This window comes from Drosophila erecta, unplaced genomic scaffold (assembly GCF_003286155.1).
Source record: "Drosophila erecta strain 14021-0224.00,06,07 unplaced genomic scaffold, DereRS2 tig00000092-arrow-pilon, whole genome shotgun sequence".
Classification (NCBI taxonomy): Eukaryota; Metazoa; Arthropoda; class Insecta; order Diptera; family Drosophilidae; genus Drosophila; species Drosophila erecta.
Genome location: NW_020825207.1, coordinates 3,687,338 through 3,708,460, shown reverse-complemented (window position 1 = coordinate 3,708,460; position 21,123 = coordinate 3,687,338). Strand labels below are relative to the sequence as shown.

The 21,123-nt window shown below is 43.5% G+C and overlaps 5 protein-coding genes across 7 annotated transcripts in view; 3 read left to right on the top strand and 2 right to left on the bottom strand.

Moving 5' to 3' along the window:
- Positions 1–26: 26 nt before the first annotated feature.
- On the bottom strand, positions 27–3,313 carry LOC6547205 (peroxisome assembly factor 2). Of its 3 annotated transcripts, none has more exons than XM_026980726.1 (5): positions 3,232–3,313; positions 2,996–3,155; positions 2,425–2,937; positions 1,607–2,362; positions 27–1,550 (listed from the first exon to the last, which is right to left on the bottom strand). In XM_026980726.1, the coding sequence occupies exons 2-5, from the start codon at positions 3,014–3,016 to the stop codon at positions 147–149; spliced, it is 2,694 nt and encodes an 897-aa protein (XP_026836527.1). In that variant the 5' UTR covers positions 3,017–3,155; positions 3,232–3,313; the 3' UTR covers positions 27–146. The 3 variants fall into 3 exon arrangements, with proteins under 3 accessions (XP_026836527.1, XP_026836526.1, XP_015011574.1); XM_026980725.1 differs by having other exon boundaries at positions 2,996–3,129; positions 3,232–3,308; XM_015156088.2 differs by lacking the exon at positions 2,996–3,155 and having other exon boundaries at positions 3,232–3,310.
- A 264-nt stretch (positions 3,314–3,577) lies between these two features.
- LOC6547207 (transcription initiation factor TFIID subunit 5) lies at positions 3,578–5,963 on the top strand. The gene has a single exon (XM_001976120.3). It carries the CDS (start codon positions 3,663–3,665, stop codon positions 5,775–5,777), a length of 2,115 nt encoding a protein of 704 aa, XP_001976156.1. The 5' UTR covers positions 3,578–3,662; the 3' UTR covers positions 5,778–5,963.
- A 3-nt stretch (positions 5,964–5,966) lies between these two features.
- Positions 5,967–7,536, bottom strand: LOC6547208 (periodic tryptophan protein 1 homolog). Its single transcript, XM_001976121.3, has one exon. It carries the CDS (start codon positions 7,425–7,427, stop codon positions 6,048–6,050), a length of 1,380 nt encoding a protein of 459 aa, XP_001976157.1. The 5' UTR covers positions 7,428–7,536; the 3' UTR covers positions 5,967–6,047.
- A 192-nt stretch (positions 7,537–7,728) lies between these two features.
- LOC6547209 (5-hydroxyisourate hydrolase) lies at positions 7,729–8,367 on the top strand. Its single transcript, XM_001976122.3, has 2 exons — positions 7,729–7,907; positions 7,971–8,367. The coding sequence occupies exons 1-2, from the start codon at positions 7,776–7,778 to the stop codon at positions 8,277–8,279; spliced, it is 441 nt and encodes a 146-aa protein (XP_001976158.2). The 5' UTR covers positions 7,729–7,775; the 3' UTR covers positions 8,280–8,367.
- A 120-nt stretch (positions 8,368–8,487) lies between these two features.
- LOC6547211 (serine-rich adhesin for platelets) overlaps positions 8,488–21,123 on the top strand; it is a 41,347-nt gene continuing 28,711 nt past the window's right edge. Inside the window, exons 1-2 of the mRNA XM_015157056.1 lie at positions 8,488–9,374; positions 20,141–20,272. The gene's annotated coding sequence lies outside the window, so the exon portion shown is untranslated. The remainder of the gene's footprint in view (positions 9,375–20,140; positions 20,273–21,123) is intronic.

Below are 21,123 nucleotides of genomic sequence, written 5' to 3'. Positions count from 1 at the left end.
TGAGATATGAGAGTTCCACCTTCGGATGGTTCAAGCGAGTGGAAGCTCGCTGGGAATTGTGAACTATCAACGGGTTTATTGAAAAACAACGAAATATGTCTGTAAAAAAACTCACTCTTAGAACTAGTTAACCATCTGCGCACACTTTAGACACTGTAAGAAGCCTTAAGGTTGTTGAAATACTCCAGATCCTTGGCGCTGATCGAAGGCACAAACTTGGCGAAAGACTTCGTGAAGTCTTCTACTTGCACGATTACGTTCTCCGGCACCAGTTCCTTCTCTGTTATGGCGCCACTCAAGTGTCCGTCTATGGTGCGCCTCACAGCGGAGAGCCATGCATTCGAGCAGATGGAGTACAGATCTGCCCCGCTCATTTCACTCTTCAAACGCTCGGCAATCTGTTCCATGTCCACCCCGGCTTCCAAAGCGAATCGCTGGGTTTGAGCACGCAGAACGGCTGCCTTGTCTTCGGCTGTTGAGCATGGTCCCACGTAGAAAAGCTTGTCAAAGCGACCGGGACGCAAGAGAGCGGGGTCAATAAGATCCGGACGATTGGTGGCGGCCAGAATGAATATGGGTTTGCTAGTGTCGCCATCGCTCATTCCATCCATTTCCGCTAATAGCTGCGACACAACCCTATCCATTACACCTCCAGAATCACCAGCCACACCTCGATTGGGAGCCAGGGAATCCAGTTCGTCCAAGAAGAGCACACAAGGAGCCGCAGAACGAGCCCTGGAGAAGACCTCGCGTACATTCTGCTCGCTCTGACCCACGTACATATTTAATAGCTCTGGACCTTGAACGGAAAGAAAACTCAGGTTGCACTCAGTGGCAACAGCCTTGGCCACCAGGGTTTTGCCCGTTCCTGGGGGACCGTAAAGCAGGATTCCCGACCTTCGTAGATTCTTGCCCATCAGGTGAACATGTTTAAGCGGCAGTCCGATGCTGCTCTGGATCTCATCCTTAAGCTTGGCTAAACCACCAATATCCGACCAATAAACCTTCGGTACCTTGGGCGCACCCAAACTGTCCGCGAAAGAGCTCTGCATGTCGGTAAGGTTCTTAGCAAAGTGAGACATATCCAGGTTGGTCCTACCCAACCTATTGCGAATCTTCATGCGAACAGCGTTGTCGTAAAGCAGCTGTAGGTCGCCCAGCAAAAAGCCCTGTGACTTTGCAGACACGTCCTGCAGGACATTGAGCGTTTCCCTCCAACTGGGAGAAATGCGTGACATGAACCGCGACTGATTCCCCAGCGAGAACAAGGGCAATTGCCCAATGGCCTTCTGGTTGTAGATTACATCGTTGAAAGTCTCGCGCACGTGCATCCAACGGAGAATCTCGAATCGCTCCTCCTTGCTGGGCATATCAATGTTTATAATCTCCAAGAAAAGTCCCTGTATCATGGGTTTGAGGTGTCTGTCGCTGGTTAAAGCCACGACTACAATTGGATGCTTGCGGTCCCTGTTGAAGAGTTCCTGGACCTGCACATGGAAGGCGGAAAGCAGACGCAGATCCTCGTTACCCTCGTTGTCTATGCCAAATATCTGAAAATATTAGAAATTATAGAATTTGTAAATTTACTCGAGAAAAAACCCCTTACCTCAAAGTTATGGAAACAAATCATAAGCGGTTCGCAAACTTGGCTCTTGGCAAATACTGCCTTTAGTTTCATCTCCGTGTGGGAGGGAACTTGCGAAACGATCTCTGCACAATCTGCTCCGTAAATATGCATTCCCAATTCTTGGGCTACGGCGTTCACGAGCTTTGATTTGCCAGATCCTCGCTCGCCTTGAAGCAGGAACACAGGAAAGATGTGCTTTGAGGACAGGCAGGCGGACTTTTTTGGTAGAAACGCATCTACCGAGGAGCGCAACAGTTTATAAGGCTTTCGCAGACCACTTGGATAGTTCTCAACGATGGCCATGCTGTCAAGCAATTGACGAGGCAGGAAACTGTGCGATGCCGGTACTTGAACAAGGTTGCTAAAGTTTTTGGCAACAACCGCTTGCAGCTCAAACTCGCTACCCTTCGTCTCAAGGTGAATACACTTTAAGTGGACATGGTGCAGGTGAGCGAATATGAGGTAATAGTGGGCATAAGTCGCAGTGCCCACCAACTCCGCGTTCACCTCGATGCGGTAGGTATGTCCACGATGCATAAGTCGAGGTGTATTAAAATAGTTACTCAGGATGATCTCTGTCAGTTCGGCGGGAAGTTCATGGGGATCCGCGATTAAATACACATGAGCTTTGGTTGCTATTCCAGGTATTGTCTGCTCATCGGCAAAATGCTCCAGCTGCACCCAACAGTTGGAGCGTATTCGAAAGCGATCCAATATGTTGCCGTAGAAGTTCTCCTAAAATTGTACCCGACTTAGAATTAAAGCATATATTTCATTTATTTATTCTCGATACCCACCTGAACATACAGACAATTGGGCTGGCACTGAGCAGCCGGCAGGATCTGCGCCACAATGGTATGCGGCGCCTCTTGTAGCATTTGCTTGATAACCTTTTGCGTCGTATTGCCTTCATCTGAAGCTAATGGCTTACCGATCCTTACCCTCCTCCCGCGGATGACCAAGTTGATAAAGTTGACGTCCGGCGATTCCGCATAGTTGTCGTACACATCCTGGCTGGCGAACACCAGGTGCTCCGACTTGATCAGCTCGTTCTTGATCAGCAGATCGTAGAGGCGGTTCGGAATGGGGGTCAGCAGCAATTTGCCCTTGTAATATTTGGCGTAACGCCAGTATACGGCGTATGTCAGATATCCGGGGTAGAAAAACCACGGCCACTTGGGCGCCAGCAGCTGTATGGCCGAATTATAGCCCTCGACTAGCTCCTGTACTCTTCCAGAGAAGCTGAATCTCGGCTGTCCGGGATCTTGTTGATCAAACGACACCGAATTCCGCTTGCCAACGACTTTTTTCTGCGAAAATCGATCACGACATTAGCTAATAGGGTTAAAATATTTGTTTTGCACCTACCGCAGCTTCATTTTCATTCATTTCATACAATAAATATGGACAAAAACACAACAGAAAGCACGAGTACAAGGGTTAATTTCGAGGAGGCGGTGTCAAAGTTCAAGGAGTTGGGAGGTAGGGGCCAGACAAATACACTGAAATATGCAATGGCAAGTTAATCCTGTTAATGCATAGCAAATTTTACCCTCTGCTTTAAAAATTAGCTTGCTTATTTGGCCAGTTACTTTGGATTTTACCTTTTTCACAATTACTCTCCTCTTCATTACGAATGTTTTGATTCTGGTAATATAGTTGCTTAAAAAATACTAAAAGTATTCTGTCAGCTGTCCACAGTAAGCCCTCATGATCTCTCCATTAAATTATTAACCTAACCTGCATAATATTATTAAAATAATCATTTTTATACAATGTAAGTTGTCATTGGTCTAAATTTTCGAAGAAATGGTAAGCTTTGTCAGTCCTAAAGCTATGTAATTTATCAAATCTTGCATTATAAATTATAATCCAGTATCGCCAGTACTTACTGTATATTTTGGTGGTACTTGCATCATTTCAGTATATTTCATTATTCACTTAGGCGTTTTTAGCCGCTGCAAGTCTGGTCACACACTTCCACGCACAACAAAATAGTACACAGGTTCCAAATATATTTTAATTTTCCGCGATAATGAGTCTGGAAATGAGCAATATCAACGGGGGAAACGGTACTCAATCGTCCCACGAAAAGCGTGAGTTGCTGTGCCTGCTGAAACTCATCAAGAAGTACCAGCTGAAGAGCACCGAAGAGCTGCTCTGCCAGGAGGCGAATGTGAGCAGTGCGGAGTTGTCGGATATCAGTGAAAGTGATGTTCAGCAGGTGCTGGGCGCAGCTCTGGGAGTTGGAGACGCCAACCGGGAGCGGAAACATGTCCCATCTCCAGCGCAGGGTCATAAGCAGTCCGCGGTGACGGAGGCGAATGCTGCAGAGGCATTGGCAAAGTTCATCGGCGACGACAGCTTTGATGCCCAGCACTATGAGCAGGCATATAAGGAGCTGCGCACTTTCGTCGAGGACTCCCTGGACATATACAAACATGAGCTGTCCATGGTTCTGTACCCCATCCTGGTGCAGATCTACTTCAAGATACTGGCCAGTGGACTAAGGGAAAAGGCCAAAGAATTCATTGAGAAGTACAAATGCGATCTCGATGGCTATTACATAGAGGGTCTGTTTAGCCTACTTATGCTGTCCAAGCCGGAGGAGCTGCTTGAGAATGACCTCGTAGTGGCCATGGAGCAGGATAAGTTTGTCATTCGCATGTCCAGGGACTCGCACTCTCTGTTCAAGCGACACATCCAGGATCGCCGGCAGGAAGTGGTGGCAGACATTGTTTCCAAGTATTTGCATTTCGACACCTACGAGGGCATGGCGCGCAACAAGCTGCAGTGCGTCGCCACAGCGGGCTCGCACATCGGCGAGGCCAAGCGACAGGACAACAAGATGCGGGTGTACTACGGACTGCTCAAGGAAGTGGACTTTCAGACTCTGACCACTCCAGCGCCGGCACCAGAGGAGGAGGACGATGATCCGGATGCCCCGGATCGCCCGAAAAAGAAAAAGCCGAAAAAGGATCCCCTGCTGTCGAAAAAATCCAAGTCGGATCCGAATGCTCCATCCATCGACAGAATTCCTCTGCCGGAACTGAAGGATTCGGACAAGTTGCTAAAGCTTAAAGCTCTCAGGGAAGCCAGCAAGCGTCTAGCCCTCAACAAGGATCAACTGCCCTCTGCCGTGTTTTACACGGTGCTCAATTCTCATCAGGGCGTAACCTGTGCCGAGATTTCAGACGATTCCACGATGCTGGCCTGTGGATTTGGAGACTCGAGCGTGAGGATTTGGTCATTGACACCCGCCAAGCTGCGTGCGCTGAAGGATGCAGATGCCCTTCGTGAACTGGACAAGGAATCAGCAGATATCAATGTGCGAATGCTTGATGACCGAAGTGGTGAGGTAACCAGAAGCTTTTTGGGTCACACCGGACCCGTATACCGCTGTGCCTTTGCCCCCGAGATGAACCTGTTGCTCTCATGTTCCGAGGACGGTACCATAAGGCTGTGGTCCCTGCTTACCTGGTCCTGCGTGGTCACCTACCGGGGCCACGTTTACCCGGTGTGGGATGTGCGCTTTGCGCCACATGGCTACTATTTTGTTTCTTGCTCCTACGATAAAACTGCTCGTCTGTGGGCCACGGATTCCAATCAAGCGTTGCGAGTCTTCGTGGGTCACCTGTCGGACGTGGATTGTGTTCAATTTCATCCCAATTCCAACTACGTGGCCACCGGATCTAGCGATCGTACAGTACGCCTGTGGGACAACATGACTGGTCAGTCGGTGCGCCTAATGACGGGCCACAAAGGATCGGTGAGTTCTCTGGCCTTCTCCGCCTGCGGACGGTATCTGGCCTCGGGTTCCGTAGACCACAACATCATCATCTGGGATCTGTCGAACGGATCATTGGTCACCACACTTCTAAGGCACACGAGCACTGTGTCCACGATCACCTTCAGTCGCGATGGAACAGTCCTCGCCGCAGCCGGCTTGGATAACAACCTAACTCTGTGGGACTTCCACAAGGTTACCGAAGACTATATCAGCAATCACATAACTGTGTCGCATCACCAGGATGAGAACGACGAGGACGTCTACCTGATGCGGACGTTCCCCAGCAAGAACTCGCCTTTCATTACCCTGCACTTTACGCGCCGAAATCTTCTGATGTGCGTGGGTCTATTCAAGAGTTAGGAACACAGATAAGTTTATTTGGTATACGTAATGTAGTCTTAAGGAATGCTCGGAATGTTTAGGATTAATGTTTTGTATTCCGTTTGTGCCCATCCCCCTGAAATGTCTATTAGTTTTTTAAGCAGAAAAGTGTAATGTGCATATATGCACAACTTATCAATAAATTTTAATTAACATGAAATTCAATCATTAGGGTCCTTAAATTTAATTCATATTTATTTAAGTCATATAAAGCATATACACAGATAAATACGTAGCTGGACGATTTACCTACTCCGCGTCAGCGATTCCAAACGTCCGGCGCACGGCTATCGAGTTCTTGATGTTAAAGATTGCGCAGCGCGGAGGCTTCTCCCCGCCAAAGGCCAAGGTGTAGGGATCTTCGGGGCACTGGCGCATGCACTGCAAGCGACCCATGTTGAACTCGTGCTCGTAGACGTGCTTTGCCTCTGTGCCATCAAAGTTCCATACCTTCAGGGTGCCCTCCGTGGAGGTGGAGGTCAGCAGATTGGGCATCTGGTTGTTGAAACATACACCGGAGATTTCCTCGTTGTGGGCCTTTACGGACCACAGCAGCTGGCCAGGTGAACGTTTGTCTGCGTAATGCAAGCTGCCATCGTTGGTGCCCACGATGAAGTAGTCGTTCTGAGTGGGATGCCACAGGACCTTCTCAACCTCACCGTCAACTTTCCACTGAATGCTGGACGAGTTGACGCCTTCAGAGTCGCGACAATCGAAGAGTCGCACATATCCATCGGCGCAGCCGGTTAGGATGCTTTGGGCCTCTTGCGGATGGAATTCCAGCGACTGAACCTTTTCGCCAAAGGCGGTAATGGTGGTATGTGGCTGGCCCTCGTCCATGTCCCACAGAATCACAGTTTGGTCCACGGAGCCGCTGGCCAGAATGTGCTCAAAGTTGGTGTTCCAAGAGAGATCCAGCACGGCGTCCTTGTGTCCATACTGCTCCTTGTTCTGCTTGCGGCTGCCCTTAGAACCCAGCTTAAAGGTGGGCTCGATAGAGTCCTGGATGTCCAAGTCCCAGATTGTGATTATCGGATCCATGCAGCCGATGGCGCACATGTTGCCGGCCTTTTCGCTGCCCGCATCGTGATTCATCCACTCAATGCACAGGGGAAAGCTGGGCAGCAGAAAGTCGTGATGGGTGTAGAGAGCCTCCTCCTCCTGGTTGAACACCCACACCTCCATGGAAGCGGCGTCGTCCTGCACATGACCAACCAGAATAAGGTTGTCGCTGGGTTTGATCACCTCGTCCTCGGCCTCAGAGTCTTCGTCCTCATCGGGAATTTGCTCGCCAGCGTCCACGATGTTGGCCAAACTGGTGACATTGGCATTCGCCTCGTTGTCATACTCCTGGAACTGGAACTCGTCCTGCGGATCTCGGTTCTCACTGTTGGCATCCTCGTGGTCGTCCACATCCATGTCGTTATGGTCCTCCGCGTCATTTTCGCCCTCCTCCGCCTCGTCGTCGCTCTCCTCGTCCAATTCCTGTTGCGTATCACCGATAATCCTGGCCAGCTCCGCCTGCGTCAGCACGATTTTATCGGGACGATCCTTGGCCACGCCGCGTGGTACGAAGCAAAGAGCTGGGACAAAGTCAATGCTCGGTTCCGGTGGTCCCTCCTCAGCCATTATAAGTAAATGTTCAACTCAGTTTGCTAAACCAAACGAAATTGTAAACACGTGCAGTTCAAACGAGCCAGGTAGTGTGACCAGCTCTTATCAATGACGAAGTTACTAATACTTTAAATAAATACTAAAACGTATGGCATCAAAGATTTTTATACTCTTAAAAACTTATATTTCAACTTTTTTTATTTAACATTCTGTTTTGGAATGGACTACTTTTTCAACAAATTTTATTTATCTTTTTTTCGAATATGCATTTCCCAAAGATCGCTCTGATTTATTCTCCAAAAGTGTTCTGTCCTCTAATTCCCACTGTCATCCTTATCAGTACTTTCCATTGCTTAATGCAAAATGCAATCAAAGATTAAGATAAACAGTAATCTGCATATTTTGCTATCTGCTGAGATACCAGAGATACCTACGATCTTTAGTCTTAAAGTTGCCCTCAGGATGGACGCGCGAAAATGTTCTACCCACATATTGGTAACCTATTTTCAACTTTTATATATACGTAATTTTATTTGTATTTCTACAAATCCTTTACAGGATACTTCAGTGGGAAAGGCGGCAGCCAATGTGAGAGTAACAGTTTCCAGGCTGGACGAGATTCAGGAGTGGAGATCCCTTCGGGCGGCCCAAACTGATGCGGATGGTCGCTGCCTGCTTTTGCAACCCGGTCAATTCCCCAGCGGGATCTACAAGCTGACCTTTCACGTGGGCGCCTATTACGCAGAGCGCAATGTGAAGACCCTGTATCCAGCAATCGACTTAATTGTAGATTGCAGTGAGAACCAGAATTATCACATTCCCTTGTTACTCAATCCCTTTGGATATTCCACTTATCGTGGCACATAACTTGTGACTCAGAGTACATAAGGAATGGATTTTATATAACTAAAAAAAAAAATTTCTAATTGCTTTGAATAAATTCCATTGGAGTGTTTATTTGTGTTTATTTGTTAAACAAAGTTCGCGATCGCTGAATGCATCGTGCGATGTTCGTGCGTGATCCACTACCCTCACGATCCCACCTCTAATCAGTACAGTACATTGCCATCTCTAGCCAGCATTCGTTGTGTCGTTTGGCTCCTCAGTTTGTATTTTGCAGTCGTCGCGGTCGGTTCGTGCGTTCGGTGCGCTGTCGGTGTTTGGTATTGAATGTTTTTGAAACGGCGATCTGCCGACTCCGTGTGCCGGTATTTAGAATACAAAAACATACATACTTGGAAATGCGAAAGCGATGGCAAGTGCTCCCTGCAAAGTGAGTGGGTGATGGATCCTTGCGTCCTACAGATCTGTGCGGCTTAAATCTGCCACCGCGGTGCAACAGTTGTTTCGGAATGGAATAGGATTCTGAGTGGAAATAATATCCGTGTGTGCGTATTGTCAAAGAGCTAAACAAGAAGTGGGATTTGTTATTGGAAAGTACAAACAGCGCTCCCATAGACACACACACTCGATGCGGCCGAGCCAGCAAATCCCCGACAAATCTTAAACCAGTTTTAAGATACATATTCTTGGTGTCAGTGTGTGCATGTTGATTTTTTCTGGCATTGTTTTCGTTTTTGTGTGTTTTTTTTATATATTCCGTGCTGCTGGCTCTGCATCTTTTTTGTGTACCCATACCCTTTTCGCCTGCCCCTAATCGCGTTTCCATTTTCTGGCCATCGTCCAGATTCGAGGTTTCGGTTTTTGGGGTCCGAGAGAGCAACAAGTACCCCCGCCTAGTACCTATACCTATGCCTACATCTATATCTGTACCCATACCAAGTGGCTGCCCGCGTCTCGCTCCGTCTGCCATCTGAAAACCCGAAAAACACGGAAAGAAACGAGCTTGGATTCTAACGAGATCAGCACGCCAGTTGGTAACTCTGCCCCAATTGGTCCAATTTGAATGCGGTACGAAGCACCTCCGGAATCCGGCGAAGATCGCACAAATAATTCCAAAAGGTGAGTGGCAATGGTTCTGGGTGATCTCATCAGGAAACTAGGAATATGTGGTTTTAGAATATAATTCAATCGGCCAAAAAAACCTGTTGCTTAAGATTCACTTATTCATCCAAATTTCGTCAGCTTTCGTTCCTTTAACCTTATCCAAATATATGAAAAGTGCAGAAGTAAATATCCTAGCTAGAGTTCAAATATCATAGGAAAGGATATCGTATTTTAATAAACTACGAATTACGTAAATGATTTATTACAAGGAGAGACGGAGCAAACAGTTGCGTAAATGATTTATTACAAGACCAAACATAGCCAACATTATATTGATAAGCTATATTATGGCTCATAGCCATAAATACAAAACGATGAAAGCATTCTTCAGATCGCGCTAGATTTTTAAGCTTAATTAAAATTTAAATTCAATTCAACTTTAGTGAATGTGCAAAAATGTAGCCAGAACCAGTTGAGTTATACAGCGAAATTAACACTTTCATTGTTCATACGGTAGTAGAACTTGTATCTTTGAAACGTGGGAAATAATTTATGTAAAGTTTATATTTTAATTCGGCTGTTGGTTTTAATTTTAAAATATTTAAATAATAAATAAAGTTGTCTAGCTCGAGGACTGTTACATCATCTTTTCTGCGACGTTTGGCGCAATTTGGTTTACCTAATAATTGAAAGTTGGGCGCCGCATTAAAACACAATCAAAATGACAACTTGCTAACGGTCAATTGATCACAAGCCCCAATGAATTCGACAAAAAAGAGCCGAAAAATTGTGTATATGTAATTGATAATCGATCCGACGATAAGCACTTTCCTGGCCCGCAGCTCCGGCCAAAACCAATCATTAATAACTGTAGTCCAGAGATAAATTAAACCATGGCTTCGAATACCGTTAGACGCGGCGCTGGAAAAGTGTCAAAAATCGTAACCTACGTGGATATAATTTGCACTGACGTAAAGCCAAAAACCCAATATGCGATGATCGTTAAACGCTGTAGGCAAATTAGAGAGCGGCTAAGCGGCCAAAGTGCAGAAAAGAAGGCAAAAGTTGGCCACAAAAACAAAGCACCAGCAGCAGGAAAAAACATCGAAATACGAAATAGTAAAAAATAAATGTAAAAACCTTTAAGTCTGCAGAGTTGGGGGGAGGGTAAAAATGGGGGGAAATCGCCACTGCTTGAGCATGTTTGTCGTCGAGTTCAGCTGACATCGCAAAATGGCAAGAAGCCTCTCTGAGATGCACAGAAAAAAATCATTTTTTTAAGACATCCATACCAAATATGGCCATGATATGCAAATATGTTTGCAACACACATCAAAGAAATATTCAAAAACTCCTACTGAACATGACATATTTACTTTTATAGAAGTACGTTATCAGCAGATTAGAAATATCAGATTTTCTCAGCTGAAAACCATAGGAAAACCGTTCATAATCAGAGTTTTCCTCTCATTTCCTTGCAATAACTTTTTGCTGCACTTTAGCTACTTAAACTGTGAATAATACAGATTATTTGCAGCCGTGTAGCTGAAATGGCAAGAGCAAACAGGAAATGAACCCGCATGCACTTTTTCAAGTACCTTTCGTTCGAATTCGCTGGCCGATTGCATCGAGTTGTTCACTCGAGCACCGGAGTTGGAGCTCCGACTTGAGCTTGAGCTTGGTCTAAAGTAAATTTTGTCGTCGTCTTGTGTTTCTTAGTTCGCCTTTAAGTTGTGCACGTACCCAGTGACTTTTACAGAGGTTCCAGCGGGGTATATTCGCACCTGGAGTTGTGAGAACAATGTTCAATGTGCGAACGAACTATTCAATGCAAGTTCCCACCAATTACATTTAGCCTTGAATACCATTGGGCAATTACGTTGGTTAACCCTGTTTTCACTGGCAGCTTAGAATAAGCACATTCGACTCACTTTTTCTTCACTTGTGCATAGTTCCCAATTCTAAATCATTTTTTTTATGTATATTCGAAATTTAAAATAGAAACCAATAGAACAACACCTTGCTGTCTATTATTTTGTGCAGTTTTTACAGACCTTTTTTAGCCGCAACAAAAAGTTGAATCAGAAATTGCAATTCGCCGCGCTCAATAGTTCTATTAAATCGCCATGGTAGGTATCGCTTTGGCGAATCTGCAGCTCTAGCCTCAACATTTAGTTGTATTTCATTGCATTTTGTTTTGTTAATTTCCATGCAATTTCAGGGCATTTCATTCCGCTTGGGCGTAGTTGTTCCCGAACCCCAAGTAGATGTTTTTCGCAATGTTTGCGCAGTTGTGTGGGCATTTGCATTTGTATCTGAGTGCTGTTTGAGTCCGGGTTGCAGGGGTGCGGATGTGTGGATGTGTGGCAGTGTGAGTTGGCCAACCTGTTCGGCGGAACTCAAGGAAAATGAGTCAGCAGCGCCGGGCCGGGCAGGGCCGGGCTTTCGCATCCATGAGATACATTTCGAGTGGACTCCGCAAAGTATTTGCCGAGGACATCAGGGTCTGCGGGATCCTTCTTCCTTTCTGACCTGCACTCAAGCGTTTATCCGCCGAAGGTTTTGATTATTTTGTTTCATGCGCCCTTGGCAATGTCTCATATTACTTGGGATGGAATGGGCCTGTACATATGTACATATATCCCCTGCCATCCGTATCTTTTCCTCTTCGCTTTGTTCATCGCCCCTTTGCTTCATTTCCCGGCTATGCATGGGGCCACTCCAAATGTGTTCAATGTGTAGTTTCCGATAAGCAAGCATTATGATATACACTTCGAGGGCGAAGCCGTACTGCGCCCCTTAATTGAGATACGAAATGAACTGCAACCGAAGAAGTAGGTTACACAAAAAAATACACTTCTAAAGCCACGTAGCATCCTGTAGACGGCAAATAACTCAATTTATATATTGAAGCTACATTAATTTAGTTCTTAAAATAATCTGATGACGCGATTTCATATTTAGAAAGAAACCCAATATTATTCAAGTATATCTGAAAGTAGCTAAGAATTTTCAGAGTATTTTCTGAACATCCCTAGATTCGCAAATCATTTTTTGTATCCGATGACATTTTTATTGATTTACTCGCATAAGATGCACGACCTTGACAATCTCTGGCCCAGAGTCTCGGCACAATTATCGTGTTTGGCTTCAATTCCACACGCTTCGTCTACAATGTTTACCAAATGGATTTGGAGTGCGCTTAGTACCTTCTTTACCTTCCTACCTACTTACAGCCCAAAATCCAAGTGGCTTGCAGCAGGTGGCGTGACTAAGACATTCCGCCATGGCAAAGTGAGTTTTTCAAAAATTCGAAACTAATTTCAGAGTTTTTGTAGTCCCGCTTGTGGGCTTGTTTCTGTTCGGTAGTTCGGTAGTTTGGTAGCCGCTGCTGCCAACGAGCATTCAGCATTCAGTCTGCCAAACAGTCTTTTATTTTTGCCAATTTTTTTTGTATATTTTTATTTGTGCACACATGAGCACTTTTATGGTTTCGGCATTAAAAATGTGGCGCAAAATTCGAACACAGGGGGGTGTGTAATTGAAAAGGCATGAGAGATGCCTCATGGGTGGGGCTAATGGGGGATCCGTTTGCTTTTACAAGGGGGGGGGGGGGGGGGGGGGGGGGGAGTGGATGGTATTAGCCGAAGTCAGTCGCGCACTAAATCCCAATGGTAACGCACCCATTAATCACAAAAGAGAAACAATAATGCTCGGACGAGCGCAAAAGTGGTAAAAGCCGTTTCCAAAACAATGCAAGTTGAAAAACTGCTTAAAGATGTTCCCCCAAGATATCAGCCAAGTGTTAATTAATAAGTTTCATGTTTTGCGCCATGAGCATGAGCATTCTTAGTATAAATACAAGTTCGGTGAGTCAGTGGCGGTACTCAAATAGAATGGGATCACTTTCCACGGAATTAAGCTGCAGCATCTAGTGATTTTACTGCCTGACATTTCGACAGTTCTACATTTCTACATTTCGAGGTGTGGGGTTCTGGTCACCCACTCTATAAGGTTTAATTAATCCGAATTGCGTTGTGCAAAACAGTAAGCCTCTGTCTTTGTCTTTGCCAATTTCTAGTGGATTGGGGAACGGCTGTAATGGGGTAATTAAAAGCATTGTTAATGGGATTCAACGGGGGAGGTACATGCACACATACGAGTACGTACATACCATTCCTATAGACATGTGTATGAAAAACAGGGAAAATACACTCGTGAGCATGTGTTACCAATTAATTGGCTAAATTAAAAAGTGGTGGGGATAAAACTATGCGACTGTATCAATTACTTTCCAAATGGATGCGATGCGAACTCAATGAAAAATCATTTCCTCTCTATGCTAAATTAAGATTGAAATACCAAGTTATTTGTTTTGTCTATTTTTCTAGAATATTAAACAACATATAGTCTGTTATCTGAAATAAAACATTGAAAGTAAATGAAAGCTTACCCTATTCTAAAAATCATTAGTTGTTCATAACTATATCATTTTCGATTCCCTGATAACTCAATAAGAACCTTTCGCTTGCAAAGTTCTTTATATGTTTCAACTGATATTTAACTGATACTGATATACCCTTAACGCATTTGTATTCAGCCCTGAATAAGAACACTTTGGTTGAGCCCAGCAATGAACGGCTCAAGTAAACTGCTATTATTAGCGAGCACTTATGCCCGTTTTGGCCAGCTCATTAGCCATTCTGGGCACAAGCCACGTAACAGTAACAAGGCATAAAAGGCGAAATACACGAGTTCGTCTATACGGCTATAAGCCATTCCATATTCACACCATTCACGATGGTTTATCAGGTTGCATGCACGCGATTCAAATCAATTGCCACAATGACACACATACAAATTGTTGTGCTGCGCTATAGTACTCGTAGATACTTCTCGCAGTCATTCTGTGTTTTTGTCTCAGACCCAGACAATCGCCTAATGCCCAAACCAGAACGATGACGAGACACTCCCGCCAAGAAGACCTTCACGGTGGCAAACAAGAAAGAGCCACATACAAGTATATGCATGCATATTATATATTTCTGTGGACTGAGTAACAACACCAGTCGCATTCTATATTCTACGTCATCCATGGAGAGGTGCTCGAATCGAGACAATTGCACGTGCTTTGCATGTCGAATTACAAAATAACGAGAACAACAACTTGTTACTCACTTAACAATCGACAGCTACGCAGAAGCTTTTTCAGTTACAGAGCAACAGGTTTCTTACCTTCAATACCACTGGAAAAAATACCAAGGCACTTCGTCAACAACTTTCGCAACAATTGTAAACCAAGTTTAACAAGTTTAACAAACTTAGCCTTTCGAATGCAGAACGTTGGATGCAGGGGCATTCGTCACAACATTTTGCCTGGTTAAGGGGTGCGCTTTTATATTTCTAATTTTATAATACAATGCTACTTCTTTAAATTGAGAAACTCTTTTTTTTTCTCAAAAAGAACCGCTCAGAAGAGTGGGTGTTATTTGCTTTCTTGTAGCGGTTCTTCTTTCTGCATAATTACAAACCTCTTGGGAGCATCAGACATTCAATCGACACAATGGCACACATTCGACCTCTATTCTCTTCGAGTTTTGTTTTGGTCAGTATATCTCTTATATTTATATTTCGGCTGCTTTACTTTTATTTAGGTTAATGCTGAAAAATTGTCAAACCTGGCGGACAACTTTCGTTGGGGCAAAGAGCGGAAAAAATGTGAAAAAACTAATATTTTGCACACCAAAGCCGACTTCTTCGCCAAGATCATGTCCGGCTCAGAGTCCGGCTTAATATATCAGCTGTATATAAACCAAGTTTGAGGGTTGCCTATGTTGGTAACTTTACTTTTCATACTCGTATTCACAAGAGGTTAAAACGATTAGGCATTAATGTTGGCCAATCTTTTTGATGCGTTTCTTTTATAATTTGCGCGCTATTAGCGTACTTATTTTTAATCACATTTTTTTGGTTTTTCTTTCTGGGTCACTGCTATTAAGTTTTTAGGTAGCAGATGGGTGGTATGTCTGTTTGGTAAGCTCGTATATATCGTGGAAGAAGGCCTAAAGACTTACGAGCTTGGTGCGGTAAAAGTTGGGCAGAAATTACACTAACCTTGAAATGTGTTTGAATCAAGCTTTACCTTATTATAATTATATAAATTATTATATTCCACAAGCAATCATTTTCTAACGATTTAACGATTTCATTTGTATCAAATCTTGGTTCGAATCTACACTGATGACCTATTGAGCTTTAAAAGGGTAATAAATTAGAAACGATAAAATATTTATTTGTGTCCGACTTCTCGGGCAGCTGCCACGAAAACAGAGCCTAATAAATATTCATATTGTTATTCAGTTACTTTCCCTTTTGACCATTTATCAGCTGGGAAGTTAAAGGAAGTGCTTTACTTTATAGAAGAAGTGAGCTCCAGACGGATAAGGCACAGAGAGATATATGGGTGGTACGAGAATACACGATCCAAAGCGTAGCTGTGGGATCTCCCAGCTTATCGCGAACTGCATCCGGACCACACCCACTGGTTGGAAAAACACTGAAATGAAACCAGATCCCATCTCCATTCAACGGAGGAATGTTCAGAAGTCACTTGGCGGATTTCATGCTCCGTTGGCTTTGATTAGAGCGTTCGATTTGTTTGTTTGATCCGATCATGCCGGCAATTAAATTCAATGAAATTTAATTTCGCAATTGAATTTCATTTTCAGCATGCTTGCGAATTACTCGAGCGTTCAAACTTAGCTAAGCATTTATCGCCCGCACAATTTTCCCTTTCGTCTCTGGTTTTCCGATTTTCACCATTTGCGCAAATACTTGGTCATCGAACATATCAGTATTATTCAAATATATTCATCCATATTCATATATTCATATATATTGTTTATTGTTGTGTTGACTAACTGCACTAATGATAAAGGGTTTCTTAATAGAATTTATAATCAATTCCAGGTGAATGAAATAAATAGCAGCACAAAAATGCTTTTTAAAATTATAAATTTTAAGAACAGGTTCTTGCGCCAGAGGGGAATCCATCTTATTAACCATATGAACGTTACAATTTGGAGTTGCTTCGGTTTCCGCTATTCATGTTCATGCCCCATTGACTTATACTCGAGACGCTCGAAGTCGAGTGGCTTGATGATAATGATGATGATGACGAGCAAGGGGCGAGGTCGATTTACAAAGCTGGTCCGTACTCGTTTTATTGCCGACCATTCGAGTTTGGGGTTTACAATATTCTATTTAACGGCTCATCGGCTCCGATCGCCCGTGGATCATGCCCCCAAGAGGGGATCTCCAGATTCCTTTGTTCCCAGCCCGCTGCAATCTTAATGTGCGGCTTTGGTGAGTGACTAACGGCCAGCTAAACCATGAGTAAGTGGCCCAAGGCGTGGGTAGTTCGAACAGTTCAGGTGTTCTAGATGGGAAATGATATGATATTAATGTTGACAAATTTGCCAAGTTTAAGCCGCTCGATGAATGGTTAAATGGTGATGAAGTTACTGCCAGCAGTCATTTAGAAATCTGCCAAATACGAAATACCTTAAGTGCTAAGTGAGTCAACAAATAGATTCAGATACTAGAAACATATGTAGTTCGCTATACTTTACCACATGCCATAAATTATGTTTTGCTAGCAGCTTATGTCTGCCCGCTTAACCAAGTTTGAAATCAAACCAAGATCATATTTTCAGCTCAATTAGAGCATATTAAGTGTGGCAAGCGTTAGTAGTGAGAGGTGTGGAGTGTGGGGCACTTACTTTTTTCCACTGTTTTCAGAATATAAATTAACGCAACAATTAACAGAAACGAGTTATCGAGCTGAAGGGAGAAAACAGAATCTTTCGGTGGAAGGGGGTAATATTAGAGTCAAAAAGCTGCTCTATTGAACAGCACCACTTTTCAACTATTTATGAGGGACCCCGCTGAAGTGGCAAGTTCTGTGCGGTTCGTTTTGGATTTGTTTTGAAAAAAGCGGATCGCAAACCCAACGAAGCGATGGAAAGTAAGGGATAGAGTCCACTGAAACATTAGAAACTGAGTGGTGGTGGCAAGAAGAAAACGTTAACTTTTATGCCACATTGGTGATGACTTCGATATTCCCAGCAATACGTACGTTTTTTGAAGCACTTGAGGAAAAACCTCAGGCTTCTATCTATCCGGTTCTGCAAAGTATAAAATTTGTTCAAGTTTTCAAACAAAGTTTGGGTTGTTAGCATCCAAATGATGTGATATTGCTAAGTTTGCTGTTATTGTGGCTCTTTTTTTTTTCGTTTTATTCCGCCTCTGGCTTGATGTGGTCTTGTGGTTTTCCAGTTTTCAGTTTCTTGTTCGGGTTTCGGTTTTACTTTTATTACCATTCCACTTACGAGCTGTATGGCATTGAAGTGTTGTATTACTCCGGACTTTAGGCAAATTCTGTCTTCGCTGAATTCGCAATCGCTGGCGTCATTTCTCGGCCCACAAAAGTTATGTGACAAATTTTCCATAAATACATTTGGCCGGCGGGCGAGAGAGTTCAGTAACCCCCATCTGAACTGACCTATTTGCGGCGATTGCCAGGCGGAAAAACGTGAGCGAGAAAGTGAGCCATAACATCCCAGAATAGGCGATTCGCAAAAAAACTGGACAATTTTCTTTGGAAAATCAAATACATCGTACTCTTCTGAGATAATATTCTATTATAGCTCCTATTGCCTCCAAATATGAAATGTGTAAATGCTACGCACTTCTTACTATAATCTTTACATATATTCATTCTGTATTAATAGCAACATTTTGGTGATTTGTAAAGAATATGAAATTGATGTAGTATATATAATATATGAATATTATAATATATTTGGTGACAAAGGAATCGTTTTTTCTTTCGTCCATTTATCATTGCGTGGATGTATTAATGGGTATGCAAGTTTTTCCCTCACACTCTCATTATTGATATTTTTGGAGTATTCAACGCAAATTCTGTTTGGCCTGATGAGTCATTAAAACTACAAATTTTGCATTCTGAAAATGTTGATATATGGTTTTACGCATTATGTTCTTCCGCTACAAGGCAAACTGATTTAGAGAAAACAAAGCAAATGACAAACGAAATTTAATTAAACTTTGAATGGGTAAAATTAATAGGAACCGACCTCGATAAAATCTGACCAAAAACCCGTTTAGAATCCAGGTTCGGATAATTTATTCATGGATTCATTATTCGATGCATTGTTCGATGGCCCAAACAGAAACTTTTACTTTTCATCATTGTTACGGTGCCATTGTGAGTGCTCATCTTCGAAGAGGCTCGAAGAGATCTCCCCTGCAATTAATCTCCGCCAGCCCCAAACAATCCAATTAGATAACCCAGGGCCTACTCATTTACAGCGGGGAGTGAAAGTTTACGGCTCGTTCTAGCCCACTGGGCCAGTCCGGAATCAGAAAACACGAAATCCGGAATACGATCGCCATTTGCATAAAACACTCATCTAATAAAAGCCCTTTGCAGTGGGCAGTCGCTCGAGTGCTCGATCTCAAATGGTATGGCATGGTATCGTACGTGGAAATGCGTAGAAATCTTGATTTTAGATCATGGTTTTTTGTATACACATGCTTTTTCGGCGATTGATGGTGATGATGGTATTGCTCGGCTGAGTTTCACTATCTTAGCGTAGAAAGCATCTTGAAGATTGCATCGGAAATGGTAAAGTGCATCACGATTCCAGTCTGCCTTTTACTAGAAAGCAATCAAGATATTATTATTACCCTAATAAAGCTTGAAATATTTAACCATTTAAATTGGGTATATGTTTTCCTAGGTACTTAAATGCTTATGAAGTCATGTAAATTAAAAATCTTATGAAATAAGTAAAGCACAATTATTTTGGCCCTATTTAATTGCAGGCTTAGTTTTACATTTTCATAAAGAACTGACCTCTCCCCCGCTGACTTTTCCCGCCTATCGACATTTTTGCAGGCCCATTTCTATGCAAATCAGCTGAGAACACGCACACATCAGTTGGGGCGAAAAGGAGTTGGGTGGTTGGATGGCCTCATATACTTATAATGGGGCACCGGCTTTCAATACACCGCATGATATGCGATAGGGATATGCAAATTCAAAGGGGTTTCGGTTGGGGGCCAAAAGGGGTGGCCTAGCCCAATGTGCAAATTCCTTTGGCCACGGGCTTGGCAGAAACGTGACAAAATGAAGTCTGTTTTGGGTATTCAGGCCTTACGTAATGCGCCTGTTCGAGTCTTCAGTTCTCAGCCATTGTGGTATTGTAGTGCCGGGGGATAATCAAGATTTACGCCCGACTTTCGCCGTTATCATCGGCTAATGGGTCTGGGATATCCAGGAGTCGCCTGTGGATGGCAGATTGTGCTGGGGGTTCATGTTCTCTTTGTGGGTCAATGACCGTCCAGTGTGGTGATTGATTCCATTTTTCAACTGCACAGTGAAAAAACAATGTACAAAATAATAAATATCTAAAGGTTATATTTTGTTCAAAGTGTTACAGAGTATCAAGCTCTGGCAATTATGGATAACTTTAAAGTGTGGTGTATTGCTTAAACTCACGGGCATGTGTCTATAGATCATTGTTTGGTTTCGATGAACATGAACTTGATGAGTTCATAAATAGCTTACACTTCTTGGGGATACACATGCCCCACACATGTGTCCCTCGGTTCCAGCTGATCCAACCTTGGATTGCATCACATCACCCTCGAAAACCATGAACATTTACTCAATCTGTTTTCGTTCTTCTTTTCAGATCGCCAACAAAAGAGATTCGAACAATGTAACGACAACTAAAACGATCTAAACACAATCGAAAGGCGGAAAATTATTGTATTGCCAGAAAATAAAGTTGAACAAACCCCGAAAGCCACTTCAGCGAAATCAGGTGAGTTGGGCAACGATTGGGAATTGCTTCTGAGATTGGGTAAATCATTCGTAGATACATGGCGATGCGCAATCATAATTCGCTTTGATCTGGATATAATTTTCTGCTTAAATAGAGCAATTTTAAATTGCCATGAAAAATGGTACCCTTAGGCAAGAGTGAATGAACCCCTGGAGGGAAAACGACCAGTTGTTTATGAATTTGTTCAAAACTCTGGAACTTTGGCATTTGCTATGTTTCGTTGGCCTTTTCAAATTTACGCTTATGCGCGGAAAGAACCCTTCAAAAATCATCGCACGTGCAGCGGTAAAATGTGAAGTGTACGGACTTATACATATATGCTAATATATATACTTATTCGCACCTGGTCGACGTCTCTGTTGTTATGGTAATGTGAGCTTCGTTTTGGGGCTTCATTCTCATTACAATAACGCTTTTGCCCTCATTGTTTGCAGCAGCGAAAGGCCTTGGTTGCAGATCGACCTTGAATCCGCATGTAATTCAAACAATATAATCAGACTGATTAACCCGTAAACCAAGCAGCTTAACACCTTCTCGCCGGAAAGAGCCAACAACTCAGCCAAGGGAAAGTCGGACAACCTTGTGGTGTCCTCAGTTTTTGATGGCTCTGTTTCTGGCCAAACCCATAAATTAGACAGTCGACTCCTTGGATTTCCTCGACTAATTTCAAGGAGGTGGAAAAGCCTGAACATTGCTGAAAATTTCCACTCTCCAGGGATCCCAGAGTACAAGGATTCTGTTGCTGAGAGGAAGGAAGTCGGCTCCTTTTTGCCTTATTTGGTTATTCGGTGACAGACTTCTGCCAAATTCGTTGACTAGGTCAGGCTCTC